General features: G+C 38.5%; 2 protein-coding genes across 2 annotated transcripts; both read right to left on the bottom strand.

Annotated features, from left to right (window-relative positions):
* Positions 1-1,147: 1,147 nt before the first annotated feature.
* Positions 1,148-12,717, bottom strand: LOC124163600 (L-galactose dehydrogenase-like). The gene is made up of 7 exons (XM_046540616.1): positions 12,389-12,717; positions 12,107-12,224; positions 8,739-8,900; positions 7,187-7,435; positions 5,893-6,024; positions 2,593-2,792; positions 1,148-1,476 (listed from the first exon to the last, which is right to left on the bottom strand). The coding sequence occupies exons 1-7, from the start codon at positions 12,523-12,525 to the stop codon at positions 1,398-1,400; spliced, it is 1,077 nt and encodes a 358-aa protein (XP_046396572.1). The 5' UTR covers positions 12,526-12,717; the 3' UTR covers positions 1,148-1,397.
* A 2,245-nt stretch (positions 12,718-14,962) lies between these two features.
* Positions 14,963-16,549, bottom strand: LOC124163994 (solute carrier family 35 member B1 homolog). The gene has a single exon (XM_046541140.1). The coding sequence runs from the start codon at positions 16,418-16,420 to the stop codon at positions 15,467-15,469; it is 954 nt and encodes a 317-aa protein (XP_046397096.1). The 5' UTR covers positions 16,421-16,549; the 3' UTR covers positions 14,963-15,466.
* Positions 16,550-16,608: the final 59 nt, after the last annotated feature.

Below are 16,608 nucleotides of genomic sequence, written 5' to 3'. Positions count from 1 at the left end.
AAGCATGACTGCTGTACTGAGCCCCAAGAGACTCTTCTTTCTCGTGGTACGGAGCATTTTTGGAGGACATTTGTAAAGAAGGGTCTCGCGGAACCTTTTTCGACCCCTCCACGCTGGGACTTCACATTATCTCGGACTCCGAGAGTAGTTGTGCTCCCTCCTTTCCGGGTTTACGACCATACCTACGGCATTGGTTTGCGGTCAACTTATGTATTGCTTATATGTATTTAGCAAATGGATAATTGTTGCTGGCACATAAATTACAGACTTTGAATTGGATTCCTCATTCTTTTCTGAGCATTTTCAAATTTTAATCGAAGTTCTAAGGCCAATATTAACGCATTTAATGCAGCAACATTTTCCATGTTGATTTTTATACATAACTCGAGTATAAGTTAATATTTATCATAGAATTTCGTTTAAAATTGTAAACGCTGCTCAAAAGACAAATAATTAAATTCTTAGTTTATTTTTTTTTGATAAATGAACAAATATTTATTTCGAAACCTGACTGGATAAACATTTGTATGACCGCTGTCCCTTACCGTTAAGGGGGGTTATAATAGACGAGGGTTCCGGGTACCTGCTCCCGGATTCCGAGGGTAAATCCTAAACCCCGCAGGGTTGGGTCCCGAGACAAAGACGACGTAAACCCTCGACCGTCCTAAAATGGGGAGAGCTAGAAAACCTATACATACGGCTTTCGTTTTCCTGGCTAGGAAAATCTCACACGTAAATATACGCCCGTCGTCTCCCAGGTCAGGAAACGTCCACACGTATATATATATATGTGTATAGTACGGAAAAGGTTAAAATGCAGTAATTCTGGTGATTCGGCATCCGATTTTACTTTTTATAAAGATTGTGGAAAACACTGAGAGTGAAAATAATGCACAGATAATCTGCAGCACGGATAAGCCGCATAATCGGGAGTCTGCTGTATATCCACACAAACCATCATGATGAATAAGAAGTCAGTAAGCCATGCAGTTTGCACATATTTCTACAAATAAGGACTATCTACAAACAAATCCACCACCATTTCAATTTAATACACTATGTAACAGGGGTTATCTCAAAGAGTTAGAAGGATGTTTGAGATCATACCATTTTACATGGAGCATCTAAAAAATTTTTACACATGATAAAGGAATTTCTTTAGCTACAAGATCATATTAACTGAAAATCAGGAAAATATAAGGAAGACAAAGTGATTTAAATCACCTTCACTGAAGATGAAAGCTTCATACTGTGGCACATCTACCTCTTCCATCATCCAAAAGCAATCAATAGCAAGGAAATGCTATCCATCAGGTGCTTTCGAAACAACTCAAACCGCCCCTTAAGAAATAACTATACAAGGCACTTGTTGAAGATGTGGAGAACAAAATTTCTGTTCACAAGTTATTCATGGCCTTCCAGTATCTTGAAATCTCAATTCCTTCCCAATGATGACTTTGGAGACCCTCGAAGAACCTGAAATAATGTTCATCAAAATAATTTCTATTTTCAATAAAATGTAAAAAAAAACCTTGAAACAAAAATGAAGGGTTACCACTCAAATATCAAAATAAAATTCCTCGCCTTTACCAGATTTCTTTCGTAATTTCATGGATTGTTTCAGAACAAGTATTATCCTTAGACATACTTACATCTTCTCAATTTATGAAAATAAGATAAGGCATTTCAATCCACCATAAAAAACTAATACTACTAACCAAATTGATTAAAATGAAGAAAATATGACCATGAAGCATCATCTGAGTGACATAACAGATAATAGAAATGGGGAGATAATCCATTCATTATCATTTTCTGATTGAGAAAAGCGTCAATCAATTTCAAATCACCCAGGAAATCAATGTCGCTCGACATTTTTAATTATCCTGATTTTTTTAATCACTGGTTCTCTACGAGTAGACAATCACAAAACACCATTTGAAAAAATTTTAAAGCCATACTTTTTTTGGCAGCCATTGTTAAAAGGGCGGCTGGGCAAATTTTGATGAAAAACGTGGTTTGCATAAAGTTTAATTTCGAAGCTATTTTAAAAGATATCAGAATAATTAAAAAACCATTGTTTTCATCATGAAAAAACTTTTGGAAACAATTTTTTTAATTTTTCTATCATAAAAGACAATTAGTCAAAATCTTTCTGAAAAAAATCGGGAAAAATTTGTCAATACTAACTTTTTAACGCCATAAATTTTTAAGAAGAAAATGAGACTCACTAATAAAATGTTATTTCTGAGTTGAATACTTAAAAAACTACTTGCAGTTTAAGTTTTAGCACTGAGAATGCACTCCTTTTTTTTAGAGCTTGTCAAACAATGCCGAAAGCCTTTTAACATTGATATTTGCAGGTCAATATCTAAAAAGGGACTAAATGAAAACAAGTGAAAATTTTACCAAATGTTCTTTATGCACATTTAATATCTCACAAAAAATTATTACTGAGACTCTACTACATTTAGAGTAGTGGAGCAGTGAATTTCAATAAAAATGCAACCACTTTACACGCTCCTGCAGTGCAAACAAGGGCTTGTGCAGTACAAGTTAGCACACAGGGGCTAAATAATTTTGGATACTCACTTCTTTCTCACTTCAGTCAATGCCTTCTCTTCAGCCGGAGTGAATGGCTTGGAGCCCTCCCCAGCTTTGCTCCCAATGGCTAGGCTCAAATTAGACATGAGGATTTCCTTGTTGTTCAGCCCCACAAGGTGAGTAGCTGGTCCTTGCACCTCGTTCAAGGCATAGTACACAGCCAATCGTCCAAGCTCCACGCCTGCCATCTATCCATACATAATCCAGAGATAATGAAACTTTCTTAAAAAAACACCACTCACTAAAAATAGTCACCATTAAAATACAAAACCTGACTATCAACTTTCCGTTTTCCATTTTACTGAGTTTTACAAAATTTCCAGTCAGAATTTTTAGTTTCCCTGACTTTACATCAGAGGCAAGGCAGTATTACCAAGGGATTTTATGGAAAAATGTAGCTAAATATGGTGTAAAATAAATACAAGTAGTCGTAATGAGGCCATGTAGTAGTACTAGAAATAATAAAAAAGAATGAAAGCTCTACGGACGTATAACAGTTGAAAGAATTAAATTCCCTAAGGCTGTATTCTTGCTGGGCAAAACAGTGAAGGTTTGGGAAGTTAGATAAGATGCCAATGGGGAGAAATAAAATGGTACACAATACATTTAAACCAGTGGCGTAACTAGGAATATGCTTTGAGGGGCGATGGGATGGACTGGTGTGGCAACCCCCCCCCCTCCCCAGACAACAGAGATTCAGGGAAAATTTTTTTTTTAAATGGCATGCCTGGAAATTAGAGATGGGTCGAATAGCAGATTTCTCGAATTCGAATATCGAATTCGAATATTAAATCATTGCTCGAATATTCGAATACCTCGAATTTCGAATACCTCGAATACTAAATGATGAATGCTGGTATGTTTGACTCGGTTGCCTATGCAGCAGGCAACACAAGATTTTGGGGAGTAATTTTGATTTCCTTAAAATGATTCGAACAGGAATTTAGCTGATTAATGAATATTTTCATTTTATGGAAACAATTGGGCATATAATTAATTCAACTAACATCGCTTTACCCTCACTCCTGCTGCCAAGTGCTAGCTGACAATCTGAGGCATTTTGTAAAATACAAGCTCTTCTCCACCAGATTTTCTTCAATTATTTTCAGTCCATCTTTGGGAGTTCTCACGAGATAAGAAGATGAATTGGAATTGCTATCAGGGAGAAACCAAATATTCTGAGAAAATATCCCTTTTTCTGGGACTGTAACAATAAAGATTTATAGCACCACTCATAAATTATAACTTGATATATGTTTTCGGAAAAAAATACCGCATCAACTTCCGAGAAGCTCTGTTGCTCATATCGAGTTTCGCCAGAATGCGTCTCCATCGTATTTTGACATTTATTTCTTTGCGTAAAATGCTTAAATAAACTCAGAAATACGTCGTGTTTGGTCTTATTCTTTTTGAAATTACGCGCACATTACTAATATTTCAATTCAATAAAGGTGTAACATCAATTGACGAAAGTCATTCTTAGACACCTTTTGTGCTAATAGATGACTCATGCAGCGGTTGACCTCCAAAGAAATGGGGAACTTCGAAGCTGGTAGGAAAAAAAAGGTCAGTGGGGGAGAAAAGGGAGGGCCCGAAACACGTTTCTATTGTTCTCGTGTAACTTGGTATTTTTTCGAAGCTAAGGTCTTCGTAATATGATCCCTGCGCGAGCTGTGACCTTTTTTTATTTCGAAGAAGAGGAAAGCCTCAGAGGGGGGGCTAGTGCTGAATGGAGAGGGATACCGGATCTTGGGAAATGCGCTAATGTAAGTATCCCACGGTACTCACACAGCTGTTGACCTCCAGAAATGGGGAACTTCGAAGCAGGTAGCCAGAAAAAGGTCAGTGGGTGAGAAAAGGGGGGAGGGCGTGAAACACGTTTTTATTGTTCTCGTAACTCGATATTTTTTTCGAAGCAGGGGTCTTCGTAATGCGATCCCTGCGCGAGCTGGGACCTTTTGTTTGATTTCGGGGAAGAGGAAAGCGTCAGGGGGGTGAGTCAAGTGCTGAATGGAGGGGGATAGCGGATCGTGGGAAATGCCCTAAGGTTGCTATCCCACGGCACTGAGGTTCTCCTGGTGGGGGGAATCGGGGATTTTCGGATTTTTTCACCCGACCATTTTCGGTTCCCCTCGTTGAACTCTTTTCACCGCTAAAATCCACTAATTTGATGTAATTCGTCAACTTGCGTAAAACGGCGCTGCGGGCACTAAATGACTACAGTTCTCTACATTTTTCCGAGTCAACTACCAACGACGTGCGTGCGACAGTGTATGACGCGAAATTCAAAGTATTCGAGGTATTCGAGGCGGTACTTTTCGCATAACTATTCGAAACCTCGAATATCGAATACTTTCTAATATTCGAGGTATTCGAGTATTCGCGGATACTATTCGCACATCTCTACTGGAAATACATTTTACATCATTTTGGCGCTGAAAATTTAAATTTAAGTATATGCATTTATTATATGTCAAAACTAGACAATAGTACATATAATTTTTTATTTCTCTCCGAGGCTTTGTGAGGGGATCTATCCCCTCATTCCCTCCCATAGTTACGCCACTGATTTAAACTAAGAGAACAATAAAACAAACACTCACGCAAGCCCACTCACTCACCTAGCAGTTTTGCCAAGTGAAAAAATTTCTGCTTACGTGTCAATCACACAATCAGGTATAAAATAAAATTAAGAAATGTACACTCTTGTTCACCCTCCGGGTGGATATGCTCTAAATAACAAAATTCCACGTGGGACTCCCGCACACACAGGTTTGTAAAGCTTATGCATACGACAGTAACCCACTCAGACAAATGAAATGAACAGAAATAATAAAATTGATAAGTTCACGCTCACAATCACACTCCCCGTGGATTTGCTCAAAATGACAAAAGTCCATGCGGGACTCAGGCATGCACACACACAGATTTGTGAAAGTTTTGCTTGCTGTACGAGCGGGTCATTGTCGTAAGCAAAAGCTCCACATACCTGTGTGTGTGTGGGTGTCCCACATGGAATTATGTTCTTTTCAGCAAATTCACGAGGACTGTGAGTGTTCATTTTTTTCATTTGTGTGAGCAGGTCACTGCTTCACTAACTTGTGTGTGTGCTTGCATGCCTCACACATGGATTTAACAACTCAATCTTCAGTTGCTAATCTAATCAACTATATATTTCATGAACTTGAAACAATAATGTAGCCAAGATATCTATCATTGGTGAAGAAAACAAATAAGGCGGGATAGTCACAATTCCAGGATTAATGTTTAAATTAAGTTATTACTTACCTTACAATGTTCTGCAGCTTTCCTACAAACCTCCTTGATTTCATCTCCAGCAGGGTGCCAGTCAGGTGGTCCTGCATTTGTTAAAATACCCATCCCAGTCAACGCTGCATTGACAACTCCTATGTTTTTCGACTGTCAATATTAAAGTATTATAATCATTAGAGTTGGCAATAAAATAAAATTTAAAACAAGTATTTTCAGGAATGCCATACAACATATCTTCATTACTTATGAGTTATGGGATAATTTTCAAATATAAAAATTACTTTAAATTTAAGCTTCCCCTGTAATCCAAATAAATGAAAAAACATGAGTGCTATTGATTTGAAACTAAAGTCACAAACACTTTCAGAGAAAAAGCATTCCAATAGTTTGTGCAGACACCATCAGTCCATGATAAAACCACTTTTTCTTTCTGATGGTGTATTATTCACCAGATTCAGACAAGGGAAATTCATAAGTCAGATCGTCTCCCTATTTTCACCCTACAAGTAAAGGAGTCTTAGGTGAATCATTTGATATGGGCCAAATGGAAGAGAAGCAAGGTATGAAGAAAAAAGGGGGAAAGAGGAAATATTTGTAAAATTTACGGTAACAGAGTCAAAGTTCACTTTTCAATAGTATCAAATAAGAATAACTAATGCACCACCATTCAGGTGACTACCTTGAGTTATAACCTGGGCAGGAAAGCTGTGGGTATTCTATCATTGGCTAAAATGGTGAAAAGGGGAATTCAATGTAATGCATTTATATTTTCCTTATTGCAATTTTTTACACAAATAATACGATATCAGGAAAGAAACTGATTTTATCTGAGACCAACAGTGGCAGCACCAACTTTTTCAGGATACATTTCCCCCATAGCAAATCATAACATGAACTAGATGAATACTAAATGTGATGGAGACACAATAACAATCAGAAACGACACCAGAAACAACAGCATGACCCCGCTGTTGTTTTCCTAGTTTTTATTAGCATCACTCTACTCTGCTTACTTTACGTTCACCAAATTGATTCCATGAAAGATGAATTCCCATCATAGAATATCACGACTTCTGACAACCTACATGTGTAAATGAGTCACATACACGTACATAGCATACATAATAGTTTTTAAGAGCAGTTTGCATAAATAAATGAAGGTGGAATAGAAATTTTAATGTGAAAGCAATGAGAAAACCAAACATTAATCAACATGAATCAATTCATGGATCAGTGACCCATAAACTCCTCAATGAGTGCAAGCAAACAGGTAATAAAATAAGTACAGGCTACAGAGAAAACAACTAACCTGAAAGAAGGGCAGATACTCCTGCAGTGTACAGTCAAAAAATGTTGCACGGGTGTAGCAGAGGACCATTTCAATTTTGGTTGGTGACTGCAGTTTAGCATTCATCTCCAGCAATTCTTTCAAAGTGCAGATAGGATAACCTGTGATCCCAATGTGGTGCGCCTTTCCTTGTTTCACAACAGATGCCAGGGCTGGCAGAGTGTCACTCAAAACGACCTGCAGACTAGGTGCAAACTCCAAATCATGAACCTAAGAGAGTAAAATATCAGCTCTTACAATAACATCACACTAAAGAGAAATGGCAGATACAGGAGAGGTGAGGCAAGGAGAGCAAATGCCTCCAAGACAATAATGAACCCATAATTCACTAGAGCTTTAATTATACATCCAGTGGCGGATCCAGGATTTCTTTCTGGGTGGGCACAAGCAGGGCTGTATCCAGGATTTTGTTCTGGGGGGCACAAGGATACCTCATAACACAAAACGAAAGCAATGATAATGGGACCGTATTAAAAATCTTGCATATTTTTTAAGGGCCTGGGGAGGTGCATCCCCCCCGTACCCCTCCCCCCAGATCCGCCTATACCATTTTTCCGAACTGATGGCGGCTGGGTGGAACATAGCAAGTAGCCAATGAGAAGCGCTGCCCCTTCCACCTCTCCTTTCCCCTCCATCCCCTTCCCTTTTCCGCTCCGGTCCCCTCCATCCGGCCGACCGGCGTTGCCAGCCTTGAGAATAACGGTACTTCCGGGGGTGGTGGAAGCTTCTCGGATGAACGCTGAGTGATTCGATTTGGCAACACTGCTAGCTGGAGAGCGATCTGCACTGCACGGAGTTCGGAGAGAGACTGCGGGCTCCTACACACTTTCTCCTGTCGCTCTTCTGTGATTGGCTGGAAGAGTGGGTGGGTTTCGAGCACGCTCAAGGTCAGCCGCCGTCAGTTCAGAAAAAGGGTATATGTACACATCCAGGGCTGGTTTAATTGGTAAGCAAAGTACGTAGCTGCATAAGGCACCAAGCAAAAGGGAGCCCCTAAGCACTCACTCTCATGTTCAGCACTAATCAAATAAAGATATTAAATGGGTTGAGGAGGGGTACAGAGTGTTGTTTGCTTACACTAGAAAAATGTCTAGATCCATTCCTGTATACATCCAAATGAAAGAGGAAGCCAAAACAGATAAGTCTTCTGCGAATGTGTCCAAAGGCTCATTTGTGGCAGGATCCTATTGCTTTCGTAGCTCCACCAAAATATGACTTGCTTTGAGCATACATCCCAAAATGCCATTCGAGCAACTGCATTTGTGCAATGGTGGGACCACTAACTATGCTAGACAAGGTAGGCTAACCACATTTCCATTACTTATGAAAACAGCAATTATGGAACATTTGCCACATCAGATGTGATTGATTTTGATAATTTTTAATGATTTAGGGCAAGAGGTAATGAATCATAGATTTTTACGTCACATACACAGATAAAATCAAACTTGAATTCCATTTTCTTAAATGCCGTGAATATATTTATACTCCAAAGTAAAATATTCATTATAACCTGAATTATGTCCACGTAAGGTAGCCCTAGTAATTTGAGGCTCTCTTCGACACTGGCCAAGGTCTTCTTGGAAGAAAAATCAAACATCTTCTGAGTAATTGGTTTGTAGCGACCAACTTTTGTTGCAATATAGTACGCCTTTCTTGGTACTCCAGCAAGGGCCTAGAAGTGAAATGCAAAATGTAAATAATCAAATCAACAAAACTGAAAACTAAGAGAATGCGTAATTACAATAACACTACTTAATGATGAAAAGTCGTTCAAAATGCACCATTGAATTTGATTATATTTTTTATGGCTTAAATGGGATTTTAGAATTCACCCTTTTCTTCATCATTCACAAAATCAAAATATGGAAACTTACGAAACCAGTAACTACAAATGATAGTCTGCTTCACAACATTTTAACTGAGCTAGATTTAATTAAAACGACACACTAGCTTTAAAAAAAATAAGATTCAGTCATGGAGTACAATTGCATTTTAACAGAATCACATTAATAATGCAAAACCATTTTGCGCTAACTTCTACTTCGTATTCAACTCCTCCACTACGCCTCCCTCTCCACAAACCTGTTGATACATAAGATGGAAAAATAAGGTCTCCATAATCCTTATTTTTCTTGATAATAACGTAATGTAAATAAAAATACCAACATCAATCTAGATTAACATTAATAAATTAAAGATTAGGAAAACAAAAGAGCACCATAATAATGTCACATGATTAACCAATCATTGGATTAGAACAGAGGCTTCCTTGGGGATTAAATTGATCATCATTCCTGGGATTAATGCCACGTCGCCTCATTTTTGGTGGATGACAGTTTTGGATATATTCCACACCTTCTGCCTTTGGGTCCAAGTGATCTGCAGAGCTTCTATTCCTCATATATGCCCTGATTTGCTCCGTTTGAATTCCATTTTTAGAAGAGCCATTTGAAATATCAAGCTAGAGGAATAGCCATCCTCCCTTTCGAAGAACTATTCTCATGAATCGCTAGTTCTATTGCCTCCCTTATCAGAGTAAATAAATATTTCCCTCAGCATTAATCCGAGAAACAATTGTCATCCATTACATTTTTGGTCCATTACTTGCCCTTATTTTGGCTCAATCCTTTCAAATACTCCATTCTCTCCCCTTCCTACCTCTTCTATTCTCCCTTTTCCCAAGACAAACTCATAGTTTTTCAATGGAATGGGCACAAAAGATGCAGAGAATGCATGACAACAAAGCCCAAGTCAAAACTGCCCGGGAAATGGGGTTTTAGAATATCTGCCTCGTTCCTTAATTTATCCTTTTGGTCATTCCCTATCACAAGGATAGACAATTTAACATTCTTCAGGTCTCCCACTCAAACTAAATTATAAAGTTCACGGTTTTTTCCAGGTTCTCACAGTCAAAATGTCGTCAATTTAACGGTCTGTTGATAAACCATTTTAGGCAGAAATATTGATCACGAAACAATCACCGGCCGCAAGTTAACAAAAAATTAATCAACCCCGACAGACACCGTGAAAGCAAACGCAGCAATCAAAGTGCCATCTCTTATGACGTCACCTATAGTTAGGAAAATTCAGGGCTGGCTAACGGTTGTGGGTGGAAAAACGGAGGGAGCAGGTGTGTAGGGAGTGAAGAAGAGTCAGATTTTTCGCCAGACTTAATGAAAACTTTTGTTACGGGTCTACCAATCACAGGCGTAAGGTCAATGTGTCGTCATGGCACAAGGACCAATACTTGCACTTCGAATATACATGTGCAGCAAATGCGTGGACAGTGACTGCACGTGACTGACCTTGAAACATGATCGACGTATCGATTTTTCTTTTGATCCGTCAATCGTAGGTCTACAATCAAGTTTGAGAGATTTTTAAGGTTGTATGACGAAATTCATGGCTATTTCCAGGTTTTTTCACGGAAGACGAAATTCACAGTTTTAAGGTTTTCACGGTTGAGAGGGAACCCTGTTCTTAGATAATTAACAAGGATAGACAATTAACAAGTTCTGCTGGTGAATACTTTTCCTGAAAAAGACTGAGATTGGAGAAAAAATAAAGTTTTCTCAGAGAGCACAACTAGTAATGGCATATACAATTCTTCCTTGAGAGCTACCTCGTGGCACACATCAACATGCCACTTGCCCTGTGACACATTGCAGAGCCAATCCTGTCTCAGGAATAAAGGATAAGGGGGGGGAGAAGAAAATAGAAGTGAGAATGCAAATACAGGTAGAGGAGACAAATTTTATGAATCGTTAATTTTTAAAGGAACATTTACTCTTAAAAATGTGTCAGAATTCTCCAGCATTGCTTTGAATGTTGGCAATCAATCTGTAATGCACATTATGTGATGTCGCACTGGCAGGGCTGTAGCAAAGGGGTTGGAGGGGTCAGGCACTACCCAACCTGGACATCTCAACCAGCCTAGGAAAATTTTTGCCTGACTTGTGTGTCTTGGAATTGAATTATTTTTCTCGAGAGTCGCCTCAAATGTTTAATTCTACATAGCACCCATGGTCCTGATCTAAGTCTTAAAAATAGGTTTATCGTTGCAATTTTAGTTCAAAATTAACAACTTGAACAGCAAGCATTTTACAATTGAATTTATTACACCAACCCCACCCCCCAAAGTAATGTATGCTTGTTGCCCAACCTGACAACCTGTCTGCCGCCCTGGCCAAAAATCCTGGCCAAAACCCATAGGTATAGGACTATTTTTTGATATTGATTTTAATAAGACTTGTACAAATATATCAAAATAATAAAAAAAGGATGCGACAAGCAGCTTATCTTTGACGTTCATCAAATTCATTATCAAATTTGAGGGGGTCATGACCTCAGTCTGGCGAAAGAGGGGCATTTTTACCATATGCAGTGTTACACTCTACGATAAATATAACTCAAACTTCTCTCACATTTGGGACTTGTAGCCATGCATTTGCATATAAGCTCCCTTTAAAAGAATGAAAAAACCTAATTTAATTTTTTAATTTTTTTATGAAATTTGGGGGGACCTATGACCCCCTTCCTTAAATTCGCCCATGTATACAACATCATTGAAAATAATTTAATAATTAAAAAAAAAACTTAATCAGCATTATGCCCTAGTTGAAACCTAAATGGACCATTCAAGACATCCCAGAGTAAAATCCTTTACTGGCATTGTTCATTCACGCAGGGAATAATTAGTTGTCACTGGTGGTCTAAGAAAAATAACTAACCACTCCAGGCTGAACGCATGCAACTTACACATCAATGACTTACTGATAGGTCCTACCGTGAAATGAACACAAACTTAGTTGTTGAAACATAAATCAATGAAATATACACTTTAAACATATTTTATCCAATATAGTATAAGCAACTCACTTTTCCTAGTATAGCCTCAGATTTGCCATCACCATACCATGGTGCAGTATCAATGTAGTTGACACCCTTACGCAAAGCCTCCCGAATGGCTTCAATAGCTTCTGCTTCTTCAAATTCCCTTAGAGGAGGAAAACAAAAAACTAAAAATAGGAAATTAATTCAACCTTACCGACGTCAACCGGTGGAATAATTTAATAATGGTTGTCCCAGGAAAGGTCTGGGTGGTACGATCAAGCACTAAATATGAAAGCACTACTTTCTCTACCACATCATCATACGAACCCATAAAAACCTCCGAGAGCCCCTCCTCCAAGGCTGAGATGCGAGACAAGAAGCCCAGTAGAACCAAGCGATGAATAACGCATGGCTTTCACGGCCTCAAGATCGTGGAAGCCTTCAACGTACGTTGGCGGTAACATGTTTCCACGAGAAAAAGGTGTTAAAAACGCGAGACACAGTATAAAAAAATTTCCAGTTACGCGTAAAGCTTCTTCGGTGATAGTCTAAGGATTGTCAACACTGAAATCTGATGATGTCGAACTAAAGCGAGCTTGATTCTTTCAGTTGAACACAAATAACCCCTCCACGATCTATCAATTTTGAACTTAACGAACAAATGAATAACTGTATGCCGAAATGCAAGAAGGCATATGAGCTACGGTATGAGCCAATCCGCGTTCCCCACGTATTTCAACGCAGCATTTTCAAACGGTATAATCAATAGCAAGGTGATTACACATCAAATAAACTAACTTCTAACGCTTAAAATTGGAATGAAAATTCTCATTACTTCAACAACTAATGCCCTGATTTCTTCATATATCATTATTTTATTTTTTAGGACTCCAATGAATCTGAAAAGCACCAATCAGTCTTCTTCTTAAAAGCAGTCTTCTTGCTGAAAAGCATGAGCACATCACCTATAATCAAGGAGGTGTATCCTTCCTAGAAACGAGGGCAGATGACACACAGTAATCTTAATTTTCTTCAAACTCAGGGTGCCCTACCCTCCTCCTGAAGCATGCTATTACCATTTGCTGCCCCTAAATACATAGCCCCCCTTTGTAAGCCTTGTGCATGCACATTTCAAATGGTTGCTGAATACAGGATTATACTGAATAGAAAATTGCCAGCGACCATCGAAGATCCTAGAGTTCTAAGAGCAACTTAAAGTGGCAAAAAAATTGTTTTTTCTTTCACATGATCATCTCTCATTTTTCCCTGATCGCCCAATATAGAAAAAGCCTGTTCATTTTACATTCAACGAGCAGACCGATTCAAATTACTTCTTTGGAGTCTAGATGTATTTACAACATTAATGGCCTTGAAATGACATTTCTATTGGTTTCTTGAGCATTATTGGTCTGCTTGATTAAAGGAAGGAACAAGGAAAATTACAATAACCCAAGGTTTACTTATTCGTTTCGCTAGTTCCATAAATTGTCAGCATCAAATAAAACTGAAATGAAAAGACTCAACGAACATTAATATTCCCCATTTCATCCTTCTTTACCCGAATGCCTTATGTAATAAAGCCCTTACCCTATCGGAAAAAAATGCCCGTCTCCAATAAAAACACCTTCTATGCCCTAGCCTACATGAATGAAGGCAGATCTGCATTGCACGCAAAACCATCACTTTACTCCCCATTCAACCACTCAATGATATTACCAATGAGGAAAGATTAAGGGACCAAACAATTACTGAAATTCTTCTGGAGTGTCCTAGGTGAACCTCCCCAACCCCCCTCGAATATGTTTCATTAATTTTTCCAACTATGGCCTTACTCTCTACCATCACTCCACCTCAGTTCTCCACTAACCTTCAGCTGGTTCTGAGTAAAGTATGTAATACACCTACTTTAAGAAATAGCAGCAAAAAATGCAATTGCAATATTTAGATGACAGAATAGCACCAAATGAAATCTGAAATCATTACCTACTGATGCAAGCACTCAAGTTAGAGGTCAGCAAAGGAGCATAATATGCCACAGTTTTTATTTGCATGTATGGGAGTGATATGCAGGGCTGTTTTAAGCAGTAATCAATATATGTACTCGGCCACGTAGGGCACCAAGGAAAACAGAGTGCCAAAGCACCAAGTCTAATACATTTATAATGGTTTTTAACAAGTGGTGTTATGGTGCCAGAATGCCGTTCCGGCACTGGTTAACAAAAGACATAATAGTCAAATAATACTTTTATCAATTTTGCTGCCTCAAAATTTCTAATTTACACACTCGTAACCAAAACAAAAAATTTGGTGAGAAAATGTAAATAATGACTTGAAATAAAATAACACACCGAGTAATACTTCACTTCTACAGAAAGTTGAGGAAAGTGCATTCCGGCACTGCTAATTTTGCCATGGCGTCACTGCTTTTAACCTCTAAAAATACCGTATTCAACATGCAAGCGCAAGCACGTTATAACTTCACATGCTGGTAGTCGAGTTTCAACACTAATTCCTATATGTAGTATTTTTATTTATTTTAAAATGTACACACAGAAAATCCCTACTTCCTCTCCAGTAATTTTTGAGAGGGGGGGATGCTGTTCCCTTACACTAGAAAAATGTCTAGTATCAGCCCTGATATGTACGGAGTCATGCGAAGTTATTTCACTTTATGATGGTGCTAAAGAGAGCTAAATAACTCCCAAGGTACCGCTCCCAAAATTGAGTGGAAGCTCATGCAGAGTCCCCCTGAAGAACATTTTCTTGCCATTAATGCCAACACATTCATTCACTTTATGCACCTGGCTATATTACTATCTAAGTCAGGGAAACATTCTAACTAAAGGAGAGCTATCATTTATCAGTAGAAATTAAAAAATTTATTAATTCACAAAATGCAGGTAAATTGAATAAAAATATATTTTTCCAAATAGCCCTAAACAGTTCATCTTGTAGCATTCATAATTATATGAACAATTCAAATAAAAGATAATAATATATATATATAATTAATAAATATCACTAATTCATAGAATAGTCAGAATTTGCCAAAAGGTCCCATTTTTTGAACCTTTAAATGTGCAGTTACAGTTGTGCTGTAATTAATTGTTTCAACTTAATGCACACCTGAAAACCTGCAAGAAGGCATTAACATAGCATAAAATGCTGATATTATCACAATCTCAGGATAATTCAGGTACAAATCAAGTGGTAATTAAATCACTTCAATATTGCTAAACAAATCATAAATGAGAATTTGATAACGGAATTCAATAGAATCACATTTTTAAATAAAGAAAACAGATAACGTGTAACACATTATACATTTCCATAAACATCTGTAGAAAATCGAAATAAATGTAGTTTTCTGAGGACCACTCATCAAAATCAATAAATTATCTGAGATCATTTTTTCTTTGGACTTGATTTGCCGTAAACAGCATCCAGAAATAGCCCAGTAAACACAAAAATGGTCCCAATCCATTGACGGGAGGCAAGCGAGTTGCCGAAGAGTAACACGGAACCAAGCACCGTGAAAAATTTCCTAGTGGTGGTGATGATGGAGCAAGGAAGAGGGCCAAAATCACTGACAACAACCAGTATAAAGAACTGGCCAAAGGCACCAGCCACTGCCAAAGACCCAAGATGCCACGCCACAGCCGGATGGCGTCCAACGAAGGCTGAGAATTTCACAACCTCACCAGTGAGTACCACAGGAATGCCGACAAACAGACATGACCACTTGTTCATTTGTAGCATCATGTGTCCGGAACGAGTTTCGTGCTCTGCTTTCATACGCTCTTGGACAGCACCGGTCAGGCCATCCATAGAAAGGGATGCAAGCAAAAGCACTTCACCGACACCAATACCTCCTTCGGCCGCCGGCCCTGACTTGCCATCCTTTAACATAAACAGAGCAATACCCGCTACAATAAGGATGACGAAAACGTACTTCCTGATGAGGTACCTCTTCTTGCCCAACAGTACACCGAGGACCATCACCGGGATGGGTTTGCACGACTTAGCTATGACCTGAGTGGGAAAATTAACCCACTGCAGAGCCATATTACTGGACACCATTCCTAATAAATATGTGAGGGCACTGGAGGAGTAATACCATGTTTTAGTAGTATCTTCTCCCTGAGGTATTAAGTTAAGAACGAGAAGGCGAGCGAATACGTAGTTCGCTATACACTGCACAAAGACCAGGGACAGGGTATAAGTGAACCTTTCCTCATCTTCTCCTTCTTTACTACTATATTTGCCACGAGTGATTCTTTCTTGAATTACTCCAAAATAGAAGTAACAGATGAATATACCAAATGCTGATGTGATAAACTTCGTATTTTTCTCCATCATACACAACGGAGTCGCTTACGGACTGCGAATGATTAGTATATCAGTATAAACGCCACATGGCATAACCATTCAAAATATTACACGTTTTCCAATCAGTCAGCAAAACATCGCAGACGAGATATGGCGAAAGCAGAAGCGCCACCATAGAAAATAAGCTTCAACAAATGAATAACGGTTTTGAGGGAAAT

The sequence above is a fragment of the Ischnura elegans genome, chromosome 8 (genome assembly GCF_921293095.1).
Source record: "Ischnura elegans chromosome 8, ioIscEleg1.1, whole genome shotgun sequence".
NCBI classification, from domain to species: Eukaryota; Metazoa; Arthropoda; class Insecta; order Odonata; family Coenagrionidae; genus Ischnura; species Ischnura elegans.
Note: the sequence above shows the minus strand (reverse complement) of the source record. Positions and strands in the feature narration are given on the sequence as shown.

Excerpts from the sequence above, each read along its gene's own strand:
- LOC124163600 (XM_046540616.1), bottom strand. The coding sequence starts at position 12,525 with ATGTTACCGCCAACGTACGTTGAAGGCTTCCACGATCTTGAGGCCGTG. Across the intron at positions 12,225-12,388 it reads GCTCTCGGAGGTTTTTATGG|GGAATTTGAAGAAGCAGAAG; the intron begins GTTCGTATGATG and ends TCCTCCTCTAAG. Across the intron at positions 6,025-7,186 it reads AGTATCTGCCCTTCTTTCAG|TCGAAAAACATAGGAGTTGT; the intron begins GTTAGTTGTTTT and ends TAATATTGACAG.
- LOC124163994 (XM_046541140.1), bottom strand. The coding sequence starts at position 16,420 with ATGATGGAGAAAAATACGAAGTTTATCACATCAGCATTTGGTATATTC.